Below are 26,656 nucleotides of genomic sequence, written 5' to 3'. Positions count from 1 at the left end.
AGAAAATCTTTTGGTTTAATATTCTAATGAATAGATATGGCTACACTTGATCGTTGTTCTTTTCTTGAAAAAAATATCTTGGAAGTAAAACTTTAATGGTAAAACTGCCAGAGGGATGGGGTATCACAAGGTAAAACTGATCAGAAGAAAGTGGTGTGGCCCAATTCTAATTAAAGTGAAGATAAAAGATAATTCTAATAAAGAAAATGGACAGAACAGTTGCGGAAAAGCGTGAGAAACTGAGGGCAAGTAGTGTTTTTGTTTTTTTCGCCAACATTTATATTTAGCATGGGCCATGATCGCCACCACTTAAGTAATCAATAATTATAATTGTCTACGTTACGTTTCAGACACATGTACAGAAACAGCTATATCAGACATACATACAATTGTAAGCAAGACTCATCATAATATATGTGTAGCTGATAGTCGTGGCCAAAAATATTGGCACACTTGCACTTTTTTCAAATAATGCATTTCTTTCAGAAAAAGAGTTGAAATTAAAATAAATATATATATATATATATATATATATATATATATATATATATATATATATATATATATATATATATATATATATATATATATATATTGTTACAGCTGTGGAAATTCACAAACCACCATTCAGGACCCTCAGGTGAGATATCTTCATAGGTACATGTGTAGTTAGCCCAAACCCGTTGTATAGAGGGAATTTATGTGATCCATTCGGGCTGCGATCCTTTGAGTTAGGCGTTTTTCTTTTTCTATCTTTTATTTCAAACACACAACATTTCAACAACCAGGCCATCCTCATCACAGTGCCAACCACACTGCAACCACGCCACCTCCACCATCTACGCTACCACATCTTCGCCACTACGTCCGCTTCCGAACGGCAAAAAAGGCGCAAAGGAGGGAACTGCGAGGATGCGCGGGTTTTGCCGCCATTTTTCCCGGCGCTTTGGAGTGGAGGAAGGGCGATGCAGGTCAAAGGTCAGAGGTCATGTAAAGGTGGGGCCTCTTTTTGGGGGAATAATTCTCTGGCCCAGAGCCAAAAACTGACTCCCCCGGCCCCCGCACGGAGCGCGGTGGAGGGAAAGCGTGAGGGAACGCCCTTTTCGGGAACCCTCTCGAAGGAAGGTGGAGCCGGGAACGGGGCGGGGCGAAGGGCGGAGCCCCGCGCGATAAAAGACGGACACGGGTGGGCGCGCTAGAGCTTCGTCTTCCGCCTCTCCCTCGGGAGCCTCTTCCTCTGGAGAGCTTCCTCTTCCGCCTCTCCCTCGGGAGCCTCTTCCTCTGGCGAGCTTCCTCTTCCGCCTCTCCTTCGGGAGCCTCTTCCTCTGGCGAGCTTCCTCTTCCACCTCTCCCTCGGGAGCCTCTTCCTCTGGCGAGCTTCATCTTCCGCCTCTCCCTCGGGAGCCTCCTTCTCTGGCGAGCTTCCTCTTTAGAGCTTCCTCCTCTCCCTCGGGAGCCTCTTCCTCTGGCGAGCTTCCTCTTTCGCCTCTTCCTTGTCGTCTTGGCTGGTGGTCTGGTTGGTCTTCGGGAAGAGGTCCTGCGCCCGCGCCTTGGCGAGCGGCCCTGTCACAAAGGCACGGACGGGAGACGCGGCAGCGCCCGTTGCGAGGTGGTCCTGTGCGTCCAGACGGGGAGTGCCGGAGAGGGTTTGCCGGCCGCGAGAGAGGTCGGGGCCAGGCGCGACCACGCTGACGGTCGTGGGAAAGGGACTCACCAGACACAAAAGGGAAGTTGCGACTTCATTATTTTCTTTTCTTTGGGGTTTTGGTGTGAATATCGGTGTGTGGCGCCAGTCTGGCTCAAGTAGTATTGTTTTAAGTGTTGCCGTGTGTACGCGTATTCGGTTGTAGCTCTGCATTGTTTCTTTTGTTTTAATTGCTATATGTGCATTTTTCATTACTGTATGACTGTAAATATGTGCCTTCCGTGAGTGTGTGTGAGTGTGTGTGAGTGTGTGTGAGTGTGTGAGTGTGTGTGAGTGTGTGAGTGTGTGTGAGTGTGTGAGTGTGTGTGAGTGTGTGAGTGTGTGAGTGTGTGAGTGTGTGAGTGTGTGAGTGTGTGAGTGTGTGAGTGTGTGAGTGTGTGAGTGAGTGAGTGTGTGAGTGTGAGTGAGTGTGTGTGTGAGTGTGTGTGAATGTGTGTGAGTGAGTGCGGGTGAGTGTGAGTGTGCATGAGTGTGAGTGAGTGTGAGTGTGTGTGAGTGTGTGTGAGTGTGTAAGTGAGTGTGTGTGAGTGTGTGTGAGTGTGTGTGAGTGTGTGTGAGTGTGTGTGAGTGTGTGTGAGTGTGTGTGAGTGTGTGTGAGTGTGTGTGAGTGTGTGTGAGTGTGTGTGAGTGTGTGTGAGTGTGTGTGAGTGTGTGTGAGTGTGTGTGAGTGTGTGTGAGTGTGTGTGAGTGTGTGTGAGTGTGTGTGTGTGTATGTGTGAGTGTGTAAGGGTGTGTGTAGGTGAGTAGGTGAGTGTGTGAGTGTGTGTAGGTGAGTGTGTGTGAGTTGTGTGAGTGAGTGTGAGTGAGTTGTGTGTGAGATTGTGTGTGTGAGTTTGTGTGAGTGAGTGTGAGTGATTGTGAGTGAGTGAGAGTGTGAGTGAGTGAGTGTGAGATTGTGTGTGTCAGTGTGAGATTGTGAGTGAGTGTGAGAGTGTGAGTGAGTGTGAGAGTGTGAGTGTGTGTGAGTGAGTGTGAGTGAGTGCGAGTGAGTATGAGTGAGTGTGTGTGAGTGAGTGTGAGTGAGTGCGAGTGAGTGCGAGTGAGTGCGAGTGAGTGCGAGTGAGTGCGAGTGAGTGCGAGTGAGTGCGAGTGAGTGCGAGTGTGTGCGAGTGTGTGCGAGTGTGTGCGAGTGTGTGAGAGTGAGTGTGAGTGAGTGAGTGAGTGAGTGAGTGTGAGTGAGTGTGAGTGAGTGTGAGTGTGCGAGTGAGTGCGAGTGAGTGCGAGTGAGTGCGAGTGAGTGCGAGTGAGTGCGAGTGAGTGCGAGTGAGTGCGAGTGAGTGCGAGTGAGTGCGAGTGAGTGCGAGTGAGTGCGAGTGAGTGTGTGCGAGTGAGTGCGAGCGAGTGAGTGCGAGTGAGTGAGTGCGAGTGTGCGAGTGAGTGCGAGTGAGTGCGAGTGAGTGCGAGTGAGTGCGAGTGTGTGCGAGTGTGTGCGAGTGTGTGCGAGTGTGTGCGAGTGTGTGCGAGTGAGTGCGAGTGAGTGCGTGAGTGCGTGAGTGCGTGAGTGCGTGAGTGCGTGAGTGCGTGAGTGCGTGAGTGCGTGAGTGCGTGAGTGCGTGAGTGCGTGAGTGTGTGAATAAAAATGCTTGCTTATTGAACTGTTCCCGCTCTGCTTCGTCTCTTTCCCTTTTTATTGACCCTCCATCTTGCATCACGGAAAGGGGTTCGTAGTGGGTGCAACATCCCAGTAATTAATCGGAACCGTCAAGGCCGACGATAACACTGCTCGGTTATCACTGTAGCACGGAACGGACCGCTTAAGCGGTTCGTGTCCGGAGTCGGCCTGTGGCGTGGTACGATCGCCCGGTCAATCATTCGCGCAGGTACTTAGGTAGATCGAATTTGGCGAGCAACCTTATCCTGCGCGGGTGGGCAATTGGCACGATCGTGGTGAGGTTAAACCCCCACCCGTGACTAGCTCCCGGCGTTGTTCCGAGAGGGTCACAACAGAATTGTCCATCCGGTGGGCGACGTGCCGCGATTCGAGTTACACGGCCGTCCGCGAATTTGCAAAAAAAAAATATATATATATATATATATATATATATATATATATATATATATATATATATATATATATATATATATATATATATATATATATATATATATATGTATATATATATGTATATATATATGTATATATATATATATGTATATATATATGTATATATATATACATATATATATATATATATATATACATATATATATATATATATATATATATATATATATATATACATATATATATATATATATATATATATATGTATATATATATATGTATATATATATATATATATATATATATATATATATATATATATATATATATATATATATATATATATATATATATATATATACATATATATATATATATATATATACATTGTTGTGGTTGACGAAATTCGCAAACCACCATTCAGGTCCCGTAGGTGAGATATCTCTGTAAGTATATGTGTAGTTAGCCCAAACCCGTTGTTTAGAGGGAATAAATGTCATTCATTCGGGCTGCAACCCTTTTAGATAGCCGTTTTTCTTTTACTATCTTTATTTTGGACCAGCCGCCATTACTACCACCAGAACCACCACCAACCACGTCTCAACAGCCATCAGACAACAACCACCAACCGCAACGCCGCTTCACAACAACAGCAACGCCAACAGCCACGACCTTTACCGTCACAACTCGCCCTCGCAACCATCGCATCACCGCCATTCCCGCGCCGCTTGTGGGCACCGATACTGGACTCGTACAGGGCGCGCACCGAGCAGCGGGTGCAAAAACACCAGCCTTTCCGAGAAATCGGATCAAGAATGATTCACGCCCACTTCTGTTCCGTCCTATCAGCGAGCGTGGGGCGATTTGGCCCCGCCTCCAGGTGCGTCGGAGTATAATCGCTATATGTAGATTCGCGGATCAAGAATGATTCACGCCCACTTTTCCTCTGTCCAATGGGGAGCGTGGCTCCGCCCCCGAGCCATTCCTGATCCAAAAATCTGCATATGGTTTCTCCTGTCGCACTATAAAGCGCCGAGCGCGGGGCAAATCGAGTCAGTCAAGAGTTGGACGGAGTTGAGCAGTTGAGAGTTTCGGCAGTTGGATGCAGTTGGGAAGAGTTGAAGAGTCGGGCAGTTGGGAAGAGTTGAAGAGTCGAGGAGAGAAAAGAGTTGGAGAGTTGTGGCGGCGGCGAAATCAGTCGAGAGAGTGTCTGTCGGGGTCCGGAGAGGCTGGAGAAGCCAAGAATCTTTGTGGAGGTCGGCGCTCGTGTCAGAGTCGGAGAGCTGCGGAGAGGGGAGGCCGGTAACGCGACCGAGGTCGCAGTGGAGTCGCTCGTCGCGGGACCCAAGCCAGCCAGATATCCTCATTCCCCCGAGCATCAACAACCCCCTCCTGTTTCCCCCCGCGCTGAGATAGTGTGAGAAGGGGCCCCCGTTCCCACCCCATTCCAGGCAGTGCCAGCGAGGCCCGCGGAGTCGGGGCGCCGCTGCCATTTTGCGGCTCATCACCAGACGGGTAGGCTCGACGTGGTCTCGGCCCCAGGCCCGTCTGCCCCCTCATCGTTGAGGGTGGCCCCTTCCTTTTTCTTTTGCTTTGAGTATATGTGTTGTCGGCGCCGTCTGTGAAGTAAAACTGTATAAGTGTTGCCGTGTGCTCGGTAGTCGGTAGTAGATCTGCATTGTGTTTCTTTTGTTGCATTTGCTTTTGGTGCAGAATTGTCGTGTTGCTTTTAGATTTGCTTTTGGTGCATAATTGTATATGTGTGCTTTCCGTTTGCCGCGGAATAAATGTGCTTTATGTTGAACTGTTTTTCCCGTTTCGCTTCGTCTTTTCTTTTATTGAATCTCCAACTTACTTCACGTAAAGGGTTGGTCGTGGGCTAAATAAGCCCAATAGTTAATCGAACCGTCGAGGTTGACGATAACACCGCTCGGTTATCCCGATAGTACGGAACGGGTCGCTTAAAGTGGCCCGTGTCCGAAGTTGACCTGCGGCGAGGTGCGATCGCCCGGTCTACCCTCCGTGTGGGTACTTAGGTAGGTCGAATTTGGCGAGCAACCCTATCCCACGCTGGTGGGGCCGATTGGCACGATCGTGGTGAGGCCGAAAGGCCCACCCGTGACTAGTTCCCGGCGTTAGTCCGAGAGGGTCACGACGGGATTGTCCGTCCGGTGGGCGACGTGCCGCGATTCGAGTTACGTGGCCGCTCGCACGCCGGCGGGCGCGAATCCGCAACACTGGTGTCAGGTCGTGAGACACAAACTCATCCCCCTCCTCGCGGCACTGGTGTCGGAGAGCGGGAAAACGGGCTCTCCTGTCTCCAGCTAAATTCACGGGAATCGGTCCAGGGGTGAGACGAGCGACCCCCGATTCCCTCCAAATTACGAGCGATTCAAATTAACCCTTTACGAGAAATAAGATGGCGTCTCAAGGCGAGCAGGAGCCGGGGGTATTAGAAATGGATTTAGAATGTGTAGAATCCATGGTCCAAGATGAAAACCCCGTGCAGGAAATGTTGGTTGTGCAGGAACACGAACTCCCCCAACTGAACCCAGAGCCCGAAATAGGTGAGGCGGCGGTCGCGGTGTATAACACCTCCCCTCCCTCCCCCTCTCCGCCAAAACTCCCCGATCCTTGCCGAATCCGCTCAGCTGAGTGCGCCCGACATGGCCTGGCTATGCGCCATGCTGGCAGGAATCAGTGGGGACATGCACGAAATGAAAACGAATATGGAAACAAACGCACTCAAAATGAAGGAAGAAATGAAAGAGCTGCGGGGTGAGATGCAGAAAATAGGCCGAAGCCTGCAGGCGGGCATGAAGGCGACGACAGTGGAGCTCAAAATGGCGACGCCACGTGTGGGAGCGAACGAGCCGGGAGGGAGTGCAATGGCTGTCAGGCCCGCGGTGGAGGCGGGTAAGGAGAAAATAATTCGGGGGACGCATTGGGCGAGAAGCGTGACGGTGACCGAGAGGGAAAAACTAACGAGGGAGACAAGAGACGAGGTGAAAGGAATTGCGAGAAAGAGAAAAGAACAATTAAGACGGAAAGCAAGGATGAGGTACGCGGAGATCGTGAAAGAGCAAGGAGTGAAAAACAGGGAAGGACGGGAGCGACTTAAAGAGAAAGCAAGGTTGACCTACATAAAGATAAGGGAAAGACGCCAGAAAGAAGCGGAGACTAATAGACAGGAGGGGACAACAGAAACTTATAAATGTATAGAGACACGGGAGATGGGAACGATAGAGGAAAGACGACACGATGAAAACGGGGTGGAAGAAACTAAAGACGAACACACACACACGGAGGTGGTGGAGGATAATGGGGGTGAGCTGGCGGACCGTGCAGGGACCCGGTGCGAGCAGTTGGATGGCCTCCTCCAGGAACGAGGGGAGGGAGTATGCCCCCTTGAGGCGAGTCACGACCAGGTGGGTTCGGTCGTGCTTTGCGAGGTCGAGGGGAGGAGTGCTGTGGACAGGTGCACGGAGAGCTTGGGGGGTATAGAGGCCCCGGAGACCCTTGTGGGGACACGAATCCCCAGTGTGGTTGTCCCGGTGTGTGTGGTGTCGAGGTGTGTGTTCACGAGTGTGGCAAAATGCGTGCTGCAACGCACGCATAGCGCGGGTGCAAGGGCGTGTGTGAGAGCGACCGGGTGGGTGACAAAGACCCCGTGTGTGGAAGCGACCCCGTGTGTGAGTGGTGTGGTGGTAAGTGTGCAGAAGGGCGTGCTTCCCAGCACGCCGTGTGTGGATGAGGCACCACGAGCGAGTGCCCCCGCGTGTGTGAGCAGTATGGTTTGTGTGAACGAAATGGCACGAGTGAGTGAAAGGCCACGAGTGAGTGGAGCCACGTGTGCGAGGGAGGTGGCATACGTGAGTGAAACGGCCAGTATGAATGGAGCACCACGTGTGAGTGGTATAGGTAGTGTAAGGGTAATGGCATGCGTGAGTGAGCGGCCGAGTGTGAGAGAGACAGCGTGTGCAAGGTCGCTGTGTGTGAGGGAGATGTCGGTGGGCATGCGGGAGCATGCAGCCGCGTCTCCCAGGGTGAATGTGATGGAATGGACTGTGAGCGTCGTTACACGCAGGAATGCGTGTGTTGAATGGAGACGACGACGGCGACAGAGGAATGAAAGCCGGGTAGCGGCTGTAGCTGTTTCGGGGACCGTGCCGGGTTCACCCAGCAGCGAGCTCGAGGTCGAGGTCCGCGATGTGCAACGCACGAGGCCCCCACGTGCTCGCTTGCGAGAGTGAAGTCCCGGTCCGGAAACGAGCGCGGTGAATGTTGCCGATCCCGCGGCGGACAAAGTTTAGGCAGGATTACGGATTTGGACCGGATGGGTTCTCCACGCGGGCGTGTGTGTTAAGCTCCAATGGGCAAAGCACATGTGTTCGCGTGGGGAACCCCTCGAGACGTGGGGCTTGTGTTTTTTTTATGCGCACGGTGACGTCATGGCTGCACGTGGGGTTGGAATCCGGAAGAAGGGGGTATCGCTGCCGGATGGTACCGTCCAAGGAGGGACGAGGTACACGTGCAGCTGCATGACGTCACGGGCAGGTGCAAAGTGCGCAAGCTGTGAGTTGCCGCGCTGGTGCTGCGCATGTGGAAAAAAAAAAAAGCAAGCCTCACTTTCGGGTGAACAGGATTCCCAGGCAAGGGGTGGAAGACCCCCTGGCCAGGGCACAGGATGGAAACTAGTTAGGGGGAAGGGTTAGCTTAGCGAGACCGGCTCCATGGGGCAGGGGTAAGTCCTCATGGGGCCCGTGGAATGGATTATTTAGAGGGATTTAGATGAGCTTTTGGTGGGGAAATAAAAGTTATTTTAGAGATTTGGAGACAGTGACAGCCTTTGGATGTGTAGAGTTGACGTAGTTTAGCTACGTAGTGTTAAATGGAACGTGCTATAGTATAAGGGACGACGTGGGAGCACGAGTTAGTTAGGGGATGTAGTTAGAAGGATGGCAGAGTTCAGCGGTGAGTGTGTTGAAGAGTTGGTGAGTGAAGTGGAAGCATGTGCTTGGTGAGTGAGTGAGGCCAGCGGGTCTGTGTGAGTGGAGCGAATGGGGAATGCATGGTGCGATGAGTGATTGGGGGGAGGAGTGACTCCCGCCCAAGGGAAAACACGGTCAGTATAAAGTGAGTTAGGGGGTTAGTCAAATTTACAAAATGGAGGTCGTTTTGTTGTTGGTGTGAATGTAGGCTCGAAACCCGTTTGGAGGGGTGCAGGAGCCCTGTTGACGGGCTGGGAGCGTGGCTGCGAAAGGTGAGTATCGCTGAGTGGGTACCCCGGGCACCAGGCTAGTCGGCCGTGGTAGGCCAAGGGCCCATGGGGGGGCCGGGATAGCATAGTGGGCACGGGTGCGCCTGCTTGGTGCGGGGGCCCGTGGCGCCTTTAGCCGCGTGGGCAGTGTTGTGGGCACGGGTGACCCTCGGAAAGGGGCCCGGGAAGCCAGCCTGCCACGTGTGCGTTTCAGGGGAGGTGCCATGGGGGGCACTCCCCGGTGTTAGGGAGCTGGTAGGCTCGGAGGCAGTGTAGTGCCCGGGGGTGCCATAGGCTGGAGATTTGGCAGAGGGTCGTGCCTGCCAAGGGGAGCCACGCGTCCCAGCCATGAGACCGTGTGAGGGCACGGAGAGAAAATTGGGGGGCGAGGCCCGAAATTGTAAGGACACTAACACAGGCGACGGGAATCTGGGTTGATAGAACCAATAGTTTAAGCGAGAGGCGCTTGTTGAAAGCCCGGGGTAGTTTAACAGTTAAATGGATAGGGTAGAATAGGAAGTGTACCCCTCCGCACCATCCATCCCCTCGCTCTCGTTGTGGGCCGCTGGACCCACTTTGTGTTATAGATCGCTGAAGTCTGGGGAGGCCATTCTGAGGCTTGAGTTGGGCCTCGACACAGGACGCTAGCTCTCCCTTGTTCCCCTCCGGGAAGGGAACGTAGGGGTTGGGAGTAGGCTGGGTGACAGGATAGGTTAGCCGAACAAGGACAGTACAGGGGGTTAGGGGACGATTTATAGTGGGGAAGTAAAAATAAAAAAATAAGTTGGGGCTAAATTGGGGTTTGACAAATTAAGGGAGTGGGTATAGACAGTGACAGGCAAAGGCGATAGGTTGGGAGGGAGACCGTAGAGTAGGTCCGAGCCCACCTTCCGAGTGGCCAGCACCACCGCACTCCCTCCACCAACCTCCACTGAACGGCAAAGGCTGGCCAGCTTTATCTGCTGGCTGCGTTGCTGTAAGGCAAAGGCCGGCCCACTTCATCGGCAGCTGTTGTTTTGCTGCAAGGCCTGTGCCGGCTGGATCGTCTGCAGCTGCTGTGCTGCAAGGCCTGTGCCGGTCGGATTGTCTGCAGCTGCTGTGCTTCAAGGCCTGTGCCGGGCAGATCGTCTGCCGGCTGTGTTTGCCTGCAATGGCCTTGTTCTGCAGGCTGTGGCTGCCTGCTTACCTTTGCCATGCCATGCCCACTGCCCCTGTTCACCAGCCCCGTTCAATTTTTGCTTTGCCCCCCCCCTGTTCATTGCCATGTGCCCCTGTTCACCAGCCCCATTCAATTTTTGCTTTGCCCCCCCCCCCCTGTTCATTGCCATGTACGCCAGGATCAGAAAGCAACAGTTTGCAAGCTGCGAGAACTGCCCTGTTGGCAGCTACAACACGGGCCTGCAGTGGCGGCCCGTGCACCGTGTTTGCGTTCATCCATTCATCCATCCATTCGTTGTGTTCATTGCGTGTGCCACTTGAGCTGGCACGGGGACTGCGTTTGTGCGGCCCATGCACCGTTGTTTTCACTGCGTTCAGTTTAAAAAGGGAAGGCCTTGGACTGCGTGTGAGCAGCCGGCCACGTTCCCTGTCACCTGCATTGTTTGAGCCAGAGACTTCATGCGAGCAGCCTGGCTCCCTGCTAACTGCTTTCTTTTTGCAGAGTTCATTGATCCTGGGCCATGGTTTAGTGTAAAATTTTTAAGGTTAAGATGTACTGTACATATGAGTGCGCCCCGGCATGTCTGTCTTAGCGCCGGCAATTTTATTTAAGTCGTCCGTGTGAGTGGGTTTGTTTAGGTAGTTACTCAGCCCTCAGGTTATTTTGGGGACACGAATACCATGAATGTCGCACTCAGGGATCCGTAGGTAAAATGTACTAGGGGAGAACTACACATGATGGCACACGAAAATTTGACGACTCGGGACGAGTCTGTAAAAAGGGGAGGGGGTAGTGTTGTGGTTGACGAAATTCGCAAACCACCATTCAGGTCCCGTAGGTGAGATATCTCTGTAAGTACATGTGTAGTTAGCCCAAACCCGTTGTTTAGAGGGAATAAATGTCATTCATTCGGGCTGCGACCCTTTTAGATAGCCGTTTTTCTTTTCCTATCTTTATTTTGGACCAGCCGCCATTACGACCACCACAACCACCACCAACCACGTCTCAACAGCCATCACACAACAACCACCAACCGCAACGCCGCTTCACAACAGCAACGCCAACAGCCACGACCTTTACCGTCACAACTCGCCCTCGCAACCATCGCATCACCGCCATTCCCGCGCCGCTTGTGGGCACCGATACTGGACTCGTACAGGGCGCGCACCGAGCAGCGGGTGCAAAAACACCAGCCTTTCCGAGAAATCGGATCAAGAATGATTCACGCCCACTTCTGTTCCGTCCTATCAGCGAGCGTGGGGCGATTTGGCCCCGCCTCCAGGCGCGTCGGAGTATAATCGCTATATGCAGATTCGCGGATCAAGAATGATTCACGCCCACTTTTCCTCTGTCCAATGGGGAGCGTGGCTCCGCCCCCGAGCCATTCCTGATCCAAAAATCTGCATATGGTTTCTCCTGTCGCACTATAAAGCGCCGAGCGCGGGGCAAATCGAGTCAGTCAAGAGTTGGACGGAGTTGAGCAGTTGAGAGTTTCGGCAGTTGGGAAGAGTTGAAGAGTCGGGCAGTTGGGAAGAGTTGAAGAGTCGAGGAGAGAAAAGAGTTGGAGAGTTGTGGCGGCGTTGAAATCAGTCGAGAGAGTGTCTGTCGGGGTCCGGAGAAGCCAAGAATCTTTGTGGAGGTCGGCGCTCGTGTCAGAGTCGGGGAGCTGCGGAGAGGGGAGGCCGGTAATGCGACCGAGGTCGCAGTGGAGTCGCTCGTCGCGGGACCCAAGCCAGCCAGATATCCTCATTCCCCCGAGCATCAACAACCCCCTCCTGTTTCCCCCCGCGCTGAGATAGTGTGAGAAGGGGGCCCCGTTCCCACCCCATTCCAGGCAGTGCCAGCGAGGCCCGCGGAGTTGGGGCGCCGCTGCCATTTTGCGGCTCATCGCCAGACGGGTAGGCTCGACGCGGTCTCGGCCCCAGGCCCGTCTGCCCCCTCATCGTTGAGGGTGGCCCCTTCCTTTTTCTTTTGCTTTGAGTATATGTGTTGTCGGCGCCGTCTGTGAAGTAAAACTGTATTAGTGTTGCCGTGTGCTCGGTAGTCGGTAGTAGATCTGCATTGTGTTTCTTTTGTTGCATTTGCTTTTGGTGCAGCATTGTCGTGTTACTTTTACATTTGCTTTTGGTGCATAATTGTATATGTGTGCTTTCCGTTTGCCGCGGAATAAATGTGCTTTATGTTGAACTGTTTTTCCCGTTTCGCTTCGTCTTTTCTTTTATTGAATCTCCATCTTACTTCACGTAAAGGGTTGGTCGTGGGCTAAATACGCCCAATAGTTAATCGAACCGTCGAGGTTGACGATAACACCGCTCGGTTATCCCGATAGTACGGAACGGGTCGCTTAAAGTGGCCCGTGTCCGAAGTCGACCTGCGGTGAGGTGCGATCGCCCGGTCTACCCTCCGTGTGTGTACTTAGGTAGGTCGAATTTGGCGAGCAACCCTATCCCACGCGGAGGGAGGGGGGGCGATTGGCACGATCGTGGTGAGGCCGAAAGGCCCACCCGTGACTAGTTCCCGGCGTTAGTCCGAGAGAGTCACGACGGGATTGTTCGTCCGGTGGGCGACGTGCCGCGACTCGAGTTACGTGGCCGCTCGCACGCCGGCGGGCGCGAATCCGCAACAATATATATATATATATATATATATATATATATATATATATATATATATATATATATATATATATATATATATATATATATATATATATATATATATATATATTTTGATATCCATACATGTATTTCTTTGGTTTGCAGTGTAACAACCAAAACAAGCTGAAAAAAATTACCAAATCTTAGCTTATTCCACAGAGAAGTCCTAAAATGTCCCTGACAATATTATTGGCACCTTTTACAAGTTGTGAGAAATAATTCGATTTCCAGCAGGTGATTCTCCTTTACTTTGGAAATGAACTCACCTGTGGTGAGTTGTAGGTGCATGCAATATAAAAATCACTCATTAAACCAATTTGAATCGAGAAAAGGAGTCATCCAGCTGTTTTGTGTCACTGTGTGTACTGCAATGAGCATGGAAAAAAGAAAGACAACCAGAGAATTGTCTGAGGAGGTCAGACATAAGATTGCAACCAAGCATGGACAATCTCAAGGCTACAAATCCATCTCCAGATACCTTGATGTTCCTGTATCTACCGTATGCAATATTATCAGGAAGTTTAAGGCCCATGGCAATGTAGCCAGCCTCCCTGGATGTGGCCACAAGAGAAAACTTAATCGAAGATTGCAGCGAAGGATTGTTCGAATGGTGGAGAAAGCATCTCGATCAACTGCCAAACAGATTAAAGCTGACCTTCAGACACAAGGTACAACGGTTTCAACTCGCACCATCCGTCGTCAACTCAATGAAAGGGGATTCTGTGGTAGTTGACCCAGGAGGACCCCACTGCTGAGAGAGAGACATAAGAAAGCCCGACTGGAGTTTGCCAAAACACACCTGAACAAGCCAAGATCCTTTTGGGATAATGTCCTGTGGATATACGAGACCAAATTAGAGCTTTTTGGTAAAGAACATCATCTCTGGGTTTCCAGAAAACAAAATGAAGCCTTCAAAGAAAAGAACACCTTCCCGACAGTCAAACATGGAGGACGTCCAGTAATGTTTTGGGGTTGCTGTGCTTCCTCCGACACTGGATGCCTTGAATGTGTGCATGGTATCATAAAATCAGGAAATTACCAAGGCATTTTGGAGCACAATGTTCAACCCGGTGTCAGAAAACTCGGTCTCCATCGAAGATCATGGGTCTTGCAGCAGGACAATGACCCCAAACACACTTCAAAAAGCACCCAGGAATGGTTCAAGACAAAACACTGGACTGTTCTGATGTGGCCAGCATCGAGTGCAGATCTAAATCCCATTGAACATCTGAAAACAGCAGTTGGGAGAAGGCACCCTTCAAATCTGGGAGAACTGGAGCAGTTTGTACAAGAGTGGGGCACACTACCAGTCGAGAGGTGTAGGAAGCTCATTCATGGCTACAGGAAGCGCTTGACTGCAGTTATTTTGTCCAAAGGCTGTGTGTGCCACCAATTATTAAATCGAAGGTGTCAATAATTTTGTCAATGCCATATTTATTTTCTGATTTTAAAGGATACATTAAGTTCTGAATCAAAAAAAAAACAAAAAACAAAGGTTCTGTAATATTAACAGTGAAATGAAGAATTGTGGTGACCAAACATTTTTGCTAATTTCAACTAAAAAAATTGTGAGTTATTTGAAAAAAGTGCATGGGGAAAATATTTTTGGCCAGGAATGTATGTGCCAAGCAGACACATAATCTATAGAAATAGAGAAAACTACGAAATGACGTTTAATCTCCGTGAATTTTTCACATATTTCACATTTTAATGCCTGTTATTTTCGGAGTGATGTAATCGTTTCGAAATGTTTAATTGGTTTCATTTGCAAATCAGATGAAGTGTTCAGGTTGGAATAGCAATGATGGAATTTAAATAAACCGACAAGTGGGATAGAAAACCTAAACTGTTCAGCCTGGTGGAGATATGCGCTTCACTGAGTGCCGCTCGAGTTACTACAAGAACTTCAGAGAAGTGTTACATCAAAATACCACTAAACTCCACACTTACCATGTTCCAGCTCCAAGAAATACGACTTACCAGTTGTTATTGCAGAGTCTTTCTTCATCGTTGTCCCGATTGTTGTGAATGCCAGGTATTTCATGCACGATGTCTTCCGCAATTTCCACCTCAGGTTCATACTGCAGAATTACAGCACCTTAGACATAAAGATTTTGACTCTCGTTGTAATCTTGATCGTGTAATTCTTGTAATCTGTAATTCTTGATCAGAAACATCTTTGTAAAATTCACTTTCTGATGAGTCTGAAGCGAGTTGTGCGGTCATTATCCTTTGTGTGCTGAGACAATCTTTCCCTCAATTACACCACGCAGATGACGTCATGACCATCACAGATACCTGGGATTTCTAAGGGCGGAACTGGCCGGGTTTGCTTTTTCAACTGTAACACCTTAAAAATTTAATAGAATTAAAAACTACATTCAGTTCTTTGTTTATTACTTAAGCATCAATACAATCACATTAAAAAATTCTGATTCTGTGGACCTCCAACTTAACCTTCACTTAAATACAAATTAGACACAAAAACTTAAACAAATCAACACAGAACATGATTGAAATAATGTATGTACACAGAAAATTTAATGGTGCAGGTTGAGAGTGGAGAGATTACAGGGAGGAGAGGATCGCCTGACCGTGCTTCGGTGGAACGTCTGAGCCACCAAAACGGATCAATCTGATGTCTGAACTATACTCTGGTACCGAGAGTGCTGTGAGAAGGGGTGATACCATCTCAGACTTATTTCCAGTTGCTACTGGAGTTGGTCAGAGGTGAGTACTGGCCCCCACACTTTTCAGTGCTTGTTTGGACTGGATTTTGGGGAAGAGGTCAGAGAGATCAAGCAGCGGTGCATCGTTTGGGAATGCCAAGATCTCTGAACTTGATTTCACAGATGATGCAGTCATCTTTGCAGAGACTCTGGATATCCTTTTGGGGGTCCTCGAGGTGCTGAATGAGGAGTCGGAGCCACTGGGATTACGGGTTTCCTGGATAAAAAAAAACCAAGATCCAGGCTTTCAGTGACATCTCGGATGCTGCCATATTGTCTGTACCTGTTTGTGGTGAGGATGTCAAGGTCATGGAGAGATTTACTCACCTTGGCAGTGATATTCATGTCTCTGCTGGCTGTGAGTCAGAGGTCAGTAGACATCTGCGTCAGGCCTGGGGAGTCATGGATTCACTGGATCATGGGGTGTGGCACTGCTGGTACCTGTGCGGGAGGACGAAAGTCCAAGTCTTCAGGTCCTTGGTGCTTCCAGTCTTGCTCTATGGATGTGAGACTCAGGCTCTGACCAGGGATCTGAGATGGACATTTAATTCCTTTGGTACCAGGTCTCTTGGGAGAATCCTTGACTATCACTGGTCGGACTTTGTGTCCAACGAGCAGTTGCTGAGACTTAAATGAGGTTTGTAACCCGCACAGTCGGTGAGCATCAGCTGCAGCTGTATGGACATGTGGCTCGTTTTCCTGATGCTGATCCTGCTCAACAGATTCTCAGTGAGGGAGCCTCATTAGTGGGAGGAGGCCAATGGGCCGACCACGTGCCTCGTAGTTGCAGCAGGTTGATCAGCAACTCAAGCATATGGGAATGGGCCAGGCATCTGCCTGGGGTATGGCCAGACAGTGGCTCGTGGAGTGTTTTTGAATTCAGTGACCTCAAGTGGAACGTGGACGCAGCGACGTGCTGCTCTGGCACATGCTCCCATACCTGACCTTAGATGTTGACCTTGGGCCTAGGTTGTCCTTTTGGTCTATGTTGACCTCAAAAATAATTGGTGGTTGAATTCAGCAAGCCGATATTGAAAATCCTTTTCAAATTTCTAGTCAATCTGATGAAAATTGAGGATTTAAAATTTTTAAAATATTTGTCGATCTTTGGCCGATGTTGACCTTTTGACCTCAAATAATAGGATTCTTGCTTAAGACAAACTCCACCATGTGGTGAAGTTTTGTGAAGATCGGTATAAAATTGTGACCTGCAGGCAAATGACAGCCAGAGACAGACAGACAAACAGACAGGCAGAATAACAAAATCGACTAACCAATATACTTGAAAAATCTTCGATTTTGCAATTAATAAACAAACAGGGGTGAAAACATAATCTCCTTCCACCTTTGGTAGCAGAGGTTTCGCGTGCGCACGCACTGCACAATTGTGGCTGACCGGGGTAAACATCACAACCACAGCATGTATAATGCTCAATGATACTTCATGTAAGAGCTCTTGGTTTTGGAGAGTGCAATCAGACGTCTAAAATACCCATATTGACACAATTTCCATTTACGTCCATTTTTGTTGTGCACACTTGTGGTGTATAGCCTCAGAGTCTTTGGTTCGCACACCTATTAGGACCACAGGGTTGGGAGGGGGGAATTGAGGACATGCAGTTGGGAAGGAGCTTGCAAACTTGACTTTGAGTGGGGGGGGGTGGTGGGGGTGGAGGACTGAGGACTTGAAAAATAAAAGTGGACGAGCAGACAGAGAGATGGGTTGAAAGGGAGGGGGGGCTGAAAGAGAGGACACAGCTGGGAGTATGTGTTTGGGAACTTGGAGCTGGGAGCAGAGGAGTACTTGAAGAAGAAATGGGTTGAGGACTTGAAGTCACATTACGCAGATTTTCCACGGGTCCCAGCTATAATGCTGCCAAAGGACATTCCGAGCAAACTCCGTAAATATTCAACACTGTATTGGGAACCAATTCCCTTATCAGAGCCTGGTGGAACCCGGTTATGTGCTCGTGTGTATCTACAATAACAAATTGGAGATTGCCCGATGGTAGATTCCTTGTAATTGATCATGTCACAGGGATCGACCCATTCCCAAGGAACCGAATCAGCATACCGACCACCGCAAGGTTGACTCGACAAAACACACACACGGACATGGACAAACACAAAAGTTTTCCCCAACACCAAGAAATTTAATATTTTATACCAAAAGGTCCGTATGTGGAACGGCTGGTGTCCGCCAACTCCTTGCAAGCTTCAATGTTACGAAACACAGCTTCATCGAGACCTGAGAAATGCTGGGAGAGAAAAATTGGGAAGGGAGCAGGTTGGGGGGGGGGGGGAAATAATTAATGAAGATTCGTGGAAAGGTAAGTAAATTATTCCAGGTAAATACGAGGTCAGCATGTCCACACCTTATGTGCACAAACACCTGTATAACTGGAGACCATATATATATATATATATATATATATATATATATATATATATATATATATATATATATATATATATATATATATATATATATATATATATATATATATATATATATATATATATATATATATACACATGATACTGCAATATGCGTACGTATTACATAGACTTCCCATTCGGCCCGACAATAAACCAACAATCCATCTCATGGTGTTTGTGTCTCCAAATCGGGGTGGGTCAATGTCGAGCGGTTTTTTTATAGACCGGTGTGGCCCGGGGTACGACAAACGAGTGGAGATCGCCGGGATGTCTGCTTGAAACGATGGGACACTTGACGGGGACGATACCGCACAACTGGACCAAGAAAAGGTCGATTGATGTTTAAAAAACACAAAAAACCCCTTTTTCCTTGCACGTGTACTGGAAAATACACACCTTGACTCCTTCCTTCAGCATTTGCGCGAAGCCGGGAGCTCGAGGCACGTGCAGCGACATCTTGGAGAGGTTGGGAAGGAAGAGGAAGTGACGTCAGGACTTCGTATAGAACAGAAAAGAAGAAGAAAAAAAAATTCGGTAAATGATCAGTTTTTGTTAATCAGGTATTTAATCTTGTTTTTACTGATTTTATTATCCGTAGTTCTATTCTAAATTGTGCTCTTTAATAGTTTTCCGTTTCAAGGTCACGTCAGTCACGGGATCTTTCCATCCGTCGGTGCCGAGACGTCGGAAGGGTTTCATTACCCATGATGCAGTGCTCGAGCGCCAGATTGCTCGGCAAGCCAAACAAGCGAGGAAAGGGAAACAAGGCCGAACAATCAGAATACCGAGACAAACGTGCTTGATTGTAGAGCTGCCGATGCTATCGTCGATACCGACACAGTGGCAAAATAAGAACAGGGAAAGTATTGAAAGTCATGCAATCACGACACTTTGCCATTTGTTTGACGTGCGAGCACGACGCGACTTTTTAACGACCGGCGTATGACGTAACCGCGTTAACTCGATGGGCTTGACGTATGACGTAACCACGTTAACTCGACGGGCTTGCCGTATAACGTAACCGCGTTAACTCGATGGGCTTGACGTATGACGTAACCACGTTAACTCGACGGGCTTGCCGTGTGACGTAACCGCGTTAACGCTACGGGCTTTCCGAATGACGTAACCGCGTTAACTCGATGGGCTTGACGTATGACGTAACCGCGTTAACTCGACGGGCTTGCCGTGTGACGTAACCGCGTTAACGCTACGGGCTTGCCGTGTGACGTAACCGCGTTAACTCGACGGGCTTGACGTGAGACTCGCCGAGTTGCGACTTCAGTTGACGCAGCGGGAGAGAAAGGATTAATTATTGCACGTGATCGCTTTCTGGATGGAAGATAACTTCCAGTCGTTGATGAAATGGCTCAATGCCGGCATTCCACTACAAATTGACCCCATTAATCATTATTCCCAGACACGACGACGCACTAATAATAATAATCCGCCTGTCCAGGTACATAGGGGCATAGCGACCCCATTCGGAGGTTCACCCTTTTGCACTTAGTTCCCTCTGGGACAGGGGGAACGCGAGGTTTGTGGAGGAATTTTGGATTTTTTTTCCAGGGTGTCGGCGATAGCTCGCCTCCTCTTCGTTAAGGACATCGTGGGATCCTTACCGCCCACCAAGTAATGCCGGCAGACGGGACACTTAGTCTAACGTCCATCAGAAGGACGGCACACACATATCGATGAATGGCCCTGCCTGTGAAGCAGAATGACCGTTTATAGCTGGGTCGGGATTCGAACCCAGGCTGGACGACTTGGAGGCGAGTGTACTGTATGTCCCTCTTGGTCATCCTGCCAGCCCGTATTTCCACGTTATAGGAATCCCCCTCTATTTCATTCCCACCTCCTCTTTTTGTTGAGCTTCACCCCCATGTGTCCTCCCCCTCACCTGGACATCACCCTCACTCCTACTGTGTTGTTGGTGTTTCCCCCTTTCCCATTTCGTTCCCTTCCATTCCACTGGAGCTCTTCCACGAGCCTCAGCCATGTATACGAAGAAAACGTTTTTGGAATATCTCTGCAAAAGCAATTATTTATTCGTTTCTGAATGTGTTGTGATTTCACTTTGTCACGAACATGGTCGAAAACGAGCATCAGACTTACCACGGTGTTGTGCCGAGATGAACTGAGCACCAATTTCAATTATTCACTGAAATCTTACTGTTGTGTATAAAATAAGGCAATCCTCTGTATGTAAGTCTGTAAATCAGACAAAAAAAAATAAAAAAAACAGACACGGCTGGGCCAATATCAACCAAACTTGGCATTTGGGTTCGGGGTACCTACTGGGTACTACCCAGGGTCATGTCATGGGCACAAAAAAGTTCCTTCCCCCAAGGGTGTGGTTCCTTCTGCAAACAAGTAAGTCCTCATCGAAGGAGGGAGCAGGTGTTTATTGCAATATTAAAACTCGAGGGGGAGCACTCAGGAAAGTGCAAAACCTCTGCCGCCAATACTGCTGGGTCACTCAAGTGAATCTTATATCTTATTCATTAAATATGATGTCAACAGTGCTGAGAGTTATAGTTCTTTTCTCCAACATTTTTTTGTGGGGGGGGGGGGGTTGGAAATCACTTAAAACATGTAAAAATGCAAAAAAAACATCAAAATTTTGTTGAAAAAAAAGTTGCAAAATTTTTTGATGTGAGAATGGGGGGTTGGAAATCACTTAAAACATGAAGAAATGCAAAAAAAAATTTTTTTAGGGGGGTAATTTTTTTGGGGGGTTGGAAATCACTTAAAACATGTAAAAATGCAAAAAAAAAAATTTTCTCAATTTTTTTTTGGGGGGGTTGGAAATCACATAATATGTAGAAATGCAAAAAAAAAAAATGTTTTCTCTAAATTTTTTTGGGGGGGGAGGTAATTTTTTTGGGTGGGGTTGGAAATCACTTAAACATGTAGAAATTCCCCCAAAAAATTTTTTCTATATTTTTTTGGGGGGGTAACAAGTTTTTTTGGGGGGAAGTTCAAAATGTGGAATAGTGCAAGTGGTTTAACCACTCACCGATCCCTGGCTCCCTGCCGAAAAGAGAGGGTACCAACACCTTACCGTATTTCGTTCCTGGAGGGAGAAAAGTCACACGCATGAGTTATGCCATCCTTGGGAGCGGTGGAATTTGATGGGCTTGTGGAGCTGTTTAATTTCAGTTCACTTTTTAAAAAAACAACAACAAATAGACAGATTACATGGGGAATAATTTAAAGGATTGAAATGAAGGGGGACGGTGGGGATGGGTCATGATTATCATCTCCCAAATTTCGACACATGCTCTATCTTTTTCACACACAAACCACACACTTATGCTCAACATGTACTAATGGCACAAGCGGGCACAACTCCCCCCACCCCACCTGGTGGGAGTACCTTTCTTGGCCCACCTGCGGTGGGAAATGTGCTGTGGCACAGTCTTGGAAATGCACTTTATAATTTTTGAAAGAAATTTCATTGATCACAACATATCATACGCTAAAGGAAGATGATTTGTAATACCAGTTACCACCAAAGGTGGCGCTATTTCCGCCACATGTCACTTTTGGAGTTTCGGTGACCGCCACATTTGCTCCATTTAGGCTGCAGCCTCAGACCATTTATCATTCAGTTTCGTTCCGCGGGCGGAAGTGTGAAAATATAAACATGAGTATTCAGAGAACAAGGTAAAGTTTTAGTATATGCGAGATCTTAACTCTTCATTCCTGCCAGTTTAGATGTTTTGTAAGCTTGAAGGTTGGACTATTCCTTCATGTTGAAGCAAGAACAGCACACTATTTTTTGAATCTTCACCAATCAGAACGCTTGCTTCTGTCACATGATGTCCACCATCGTGAAGCCGCATCAATTGTCACAGGGTCGTCGTGTCGAGTACATCATCTTTGAAGTGCTTTATGCACTGCAACAATGTTAAAAATTGTCTTATTCGCCCACTTACTCCACGTCGATGGAGTACACATCACGAATGTTTGACAAAGTGGGTAGGAATAGCCGGTGCTTGCCAATATGTAATTACAAAGGATCATGAGCATCTCGTCAAGTTAACGTGCAATATTAAGGATGGGCATGATCTGATATAACACTTATGCAATTTGCAGCCGACACTTCATTTCACAGTATGGTCATAGAGAAGGAACGAATGAGGAATCATGAAGTATTCCTGATGACCAAGCTCATCACTATATGTCTTGAAATGCGCTGAAAGAGAATGAGCTACCCTCACAGACCTTGGGTAAATTCACCGATACAGTGAATGGCACTTGGTATCATTTGCTGGTCGCCATCTGAAAATTGCCTCAAAAAAAAAAAAAAAAAAATCATACACAGTAACATCCTCGCCATCGAGACTGAATCAAGTCATCATTCAGTAGCTTCAGCACCAAATGTTGATGAAACTTTGCATATCTATAAAGCGGTGCTCATCATAAAGAATGCCTTGTAAACAACACCTGCTCTGGACTGTCCAAGGCCACCGACAGCTGCAGATCTTACGCTTACATCCGCTTGAAGATACCATCGCCAGTGAACTGTATAACCTTCATGTTAGATGATCTGTAATGGCAAACCTTGTCGAGATAGATGATGACACCAATGTCACATCGACATCAATATGCCAAGATATTGTTTACTTGGCTTCGAAGGGTCGTCCCCCGATATGATAAATTCCCCGTCCCCCGATGGACATGGATGGACAGTATCAAACAATGAACCATCACATGGACGACAATGAACCCAGTCCCGGAGTATGTCCCCAAAGAGAATGTTCATTGTAACTGTGTGAAAACCCATTGTGAAGAATGGCTGTGCTCATGTTGTAGGTCGGATTTGTCTGGATGTGAGAATTGTAAAAATTATACCATCACTGACCAAGAACAGTGCTTGTGGGGTGGTGGGGGGTGTCAATGTTGCGACGATGGGGCTGATGACGTGGATGAGTCTGCAATCATTTGTGTTACTGCATACGAAATACAATGAATTGATGGAATATAATATACTGTGCATAATCATGACTTTGTATCCCAATGTTAATGCATATGAAATGATCGGTCTCATTAGGCGTCGTTAAGTGTGATGAATGATGGAAAATGGAATTTGTTTTCTCATCAAATATGATCATGAGATGCTTTATTACTTCCATCACCAAAGGCGGAAGAAGGTGATGTTTTCACCCCTGTCTGTCTGTTTGTGTGCAGGATATCTCAAAAAGCTGTGGACGGATTTGGATGAAATTTGGATGGCAGGTCCGGTGTGTGACAAGGACGAAGCGATTAGCTTTTGGTGAAGATCCGAATCCCGATCCGGCTCCAAAAAATTTTTCAGCGATTCTTAACCATTGAGAGATAGGGCCAAAAATTATATAGTGCTGTATCACATGGTATTTCAAAAATGTATTGGGCCCGATATGTGTTCGTGGATCAGGTATTAGGCGGTGGCTGTATGCGCTCTACCGAGTGCCCTTCTAGTCAATGCTGGTTCAATGTCCAATGGTGGATAAAGTCCTGTTATATTGGCATACAGCGCCGATAGAAACTCCACACCCCCTTTCAAACTTTTCAACTTTTGTTGCCTTGTAGCCTGGAATCAATTTGCATTGAATCACACTTTTCCCACAATTATTTACACATCATAACCCACAACTTCAAAGTGAAAAACAAATTCTACACATTTCAGAAAATTAATTTTAAACACAAAACTAGAATATCTTGGTTGGATAAGTGTCCACCCCCCTTATAATAGCAATTGCAAGTTAGCTCAGATGTAACCAATCACCTTCAAAATCACACATCAAGTTAATTGGCCTCCACCTGTGTTACATTGTAATGATTCTGATTATTTCAGAATAAAATCAGCTGTTCCTGTATGTTTCCTCTTCTGGGTAGTGCATTTCACAGCAAAAACTCAACCATGAGGACCAAGGAGCTTTCAAAAGACCTCCAGGATAAAGTTGTGGAAAGGTACAGATCAGGGGATGGGTATAAATATTTCAAAAGGCCTTGTATATCCTTTGGAGCACAGTCAACCCAATCATTAAGAAGTGGAAGGTGTATGGTAAAACGAAGACCCTGCCCATATCAGGCTGTCCCTCCAAAATGGATGACTAAGCAAGGAAGAGACTGATCAGAGAGGCCACCAAGAGGCCAATGGCAACTTTGAAAGAGCTGCATTCTTTTATGGCAAAGACTGGTCACTGTGTGCATGTGACACCAATATCCCAAGCACACCACAAGTCTGGCCTGTACAGTAGGGTGGAAATAAGGCCTAAGTCACATTTGCTCTACGGCGAGGATACGGCGGCCATACGCCCTCTGAATTGATAGAAACGTGCGGCGGCCACAGAGTTTCTGAGGTGGCCTCAGGGTGGCCCTACGCCCTATGGCTATATTTTACAGACCGTAAGGTCGCTGTGGAATTATAGCGTGGAGTTATAACTTTTTCATTTCTACGTTCGACATAGCAATTCGACAAACCGAAAAAAAACTGGTTAAAAAAAAAACCCACTCGTTAGCGTCCGTCTGACCGCACGTTTGCCTTAGGGCCCCCTGCGGTCGCCTTGAAAATTCTATGGCCGCCGCAGGGACGCCCTCAGGTCACCGTGCGACATCAAATTAAAGACCGTACGGCACCCCCACGTTTTCGGTCTCCACAATTTGTAAATACCCCGTGCGGCTACCCGAAAAAGGACAAAACATATGTGACTGCTACATTGTGTGACCGTGGAAATACTGCGGCCGCCCTATAATTGCTAGTGGCCGTAGATTTTGTAGACCCTACGGCCGCCGTGCCAAATGTGACTTAGGCCTAAGGAAACCATTACACAAAAAAGCCCACCTTGAGTCCCGTTTGAGGGATGTAAAAAACAACCACTCCAGAGATTCTGAAGGCTTGTGGCAAAAAGTTGTGTGGTCCGACAAAACCAAGATGGAACTTTTTGGCCTAAATGCAAAACGTTACGTTTGGCGCAAACCCAACACAGCACCACACCCAAACAACACCATCCCTTATGTGAATCATGGTGGTGGCAGCATTATGTTATGGCGATGTTTCTCATCAGCAGAGACTGGGGTACTTGTCAAGAAAGAAGGGAAAATGGATGGAGCAAAATACAGAATAATCCGAGAGAAAAACATGCTGCCCTCTGCAAGAAAGGTGAAATTGGGACAGAGGTTCATCTTTCAGCATGACGACCCGGAGCACATAGCCAAAGCTACACTGGAGTGGCTAAGGAACAAAAATATAAATGTCCTTGAGTGGCCCAGTCAGAGCTCTGACCGAAATCCAATCGGAAATCTGTGGCATGACTTGAAGATTGCTGTTCATCAACGCTCCCCACACAACTTGACTGAGCTTGAACAGAAGAATGGGCAAATATTGCCCAATCAAGGTGAGTAAAGATGGTAGAGACCTATTCCAACAGACTCACAGCTGTAATTTCTCTCATAGGTGCTGTCAAAGGTAACATCATCATCACACCATTTGAAAGCCTTTATCCCTGAGCAGGGGTGAGCTTTTTGCAGGCTCCAATCATGGTATCCTTTCTTGTGGCAATGTTTTTTACGGCCAGATGCCCTTCCTGACGCCAACCCTTTAGTCGCCTTCGGCCCTGCAGGGATAATTACCAGTATACTGGTGCTATTTTTTCTCCGACCTTCGGAAGGATGACAGGCTGAGTCAACCCCCCTGATGCTAACTCAGCGGCCAGCGGAGCCACACCAGGCTCATTGCTGTCAAAGGTAACAAAAGGTGAAAATTTTGAAAGGGGGTGTAGACTTCCTACAAGCACTGTATTTCATTACAGCACATGACACAGGCTTCCCACCAAAGAAGCTACCTTGCTCCACTTGGCTCACAACTTGGCCCCAAGAAGCTCCAGAACCATTTTTGTTGGTGCCCCTCTGCTGTCACCTATGCAACTATTGACATCAAAAAAAAATTATTGAGTAGTTTTGTCTGCACACAAATGGATCACCAATTTTGGAAGGTTTATCTCAAATCCTATGGAGATATTTAAGCTCAAAGTTATAGCATCCCAGTGCATTACAGTCTTTTTGACAAAAGTGTCAATTTCACAATTTTACTGAATCAAGTATGTACCACTCACAGCCTTCAAAATCAGTTCGCCAATAGTACCCAATAAGGTCCACGATTGTCCAGAATACTGAGCCCCAAATACATTTCCTAAGGAAAATACTGCACCGAAAAGTTGCCATCAAGGCTCAAAATGGTTCACCATGATCAACATTGACCTCTCCGTATGAACCAAGATAAAGACATAAAATGTCATAGCCCCCGTTGTTTTAGTAATTTTGCTGTACAGACTTAAAGGGCTAGCCTCTATTTATTTACAACTAAAATGGCTGCCAATGTACCAGTCGGCCATCTTTGATCAGATCACATAATAGAGTGAGGTGCATGTGTATGCCATCATGTACTGTGCTTGTTTGAACAAAATCGGACCATGCATGCCCGCGAAATGGTTGGGGACATGTTTACGTAACAAAATGGCTGATCCATCTTGGATTAGATATCAAAAAAAAAAAGTTACATGCATATGTAAGCCATCAATCATTATCTGGATGCCGAGTTTGAACAACATCGGTAAATGTATGTCCATTGTCCAAGAAATGGTTGAGGACGTATTCAACATCGGGTTTTTACAACTAAAATGGCTGCTAGTCGGCCATCTTTGATCGAAATGTGAAAC

General features: G+C 47.7%; 2 protein-coding genes across 2 annotated transcripts in view; both read right to left on the bottom strand.

Annotated features, from left to right (window-relative positions):
• The window catches only part of CCT8 (chaperonin containing TCP1 subunit 8), a 43,295-nt gene extending 24,852 nt beyond the window's left edge, over positions 1–18,443 (bottom strand). Inside the window, exons 1-2 of the mRNA XM_085850530.1 lie at positions 18,351–18,443; positions 17,683–17,773 (exon numbers count right to left, since the gene is read on the bottom strand). Coding sequence (XP_085706656.1) covers positions 17,683–17,773; positions 18,351–18,410 — 151 coding nt within the window. The 5' untranslated portion in view covers positions 18,411–18,443. The remainder of the gene's footprint in view (positions 1–17,682; positions 17,774–18,350) is intronic.
• On the bottom strand, positions 2,628–15,012 carry LOC147015612 (uncharacterized; the record flags this gene model as incomplete). Its single annotated transcript, XM_085849185.1, has 6 exons — positions 14,979–15,012; positions 14,767–14,884; positions 13,586–13,618; positions 13,265–13,337; positions 2,984–3,213; positions 2,628–2,934 (listed from the first exon to the last, which is right to left on the bottom strand). Coding segments are annotated over exons 1-6 (795 nt in total), but the record flags the coding sequence as incomplete, so codon positions are not given.
• Positions 18,444–26,656: the final 8,213 nt, after the last annotated feature.

Source organism: Eptatretus burgeri, chromosome 12 (genome assembly GCF_056783735.1).
Source record: "Eptatretus burgeri isolate ZD-2024b chromosome 12, Ebu_testis_v1, whole genome shotgun sequence".
In the NCBI taxonomy this organism is placed as follows: Eukaryota; Metazoa; Chordata; class Myxini; order Myxiniformes; family Myxinidae; genus Eptatretus; species Eptatretus burgeri.
The sequence above is the reverse complement of the archived record's forward strand: the minus strand, read 5'-3'. Positions and strand labels throughout refer to the sequence as shown.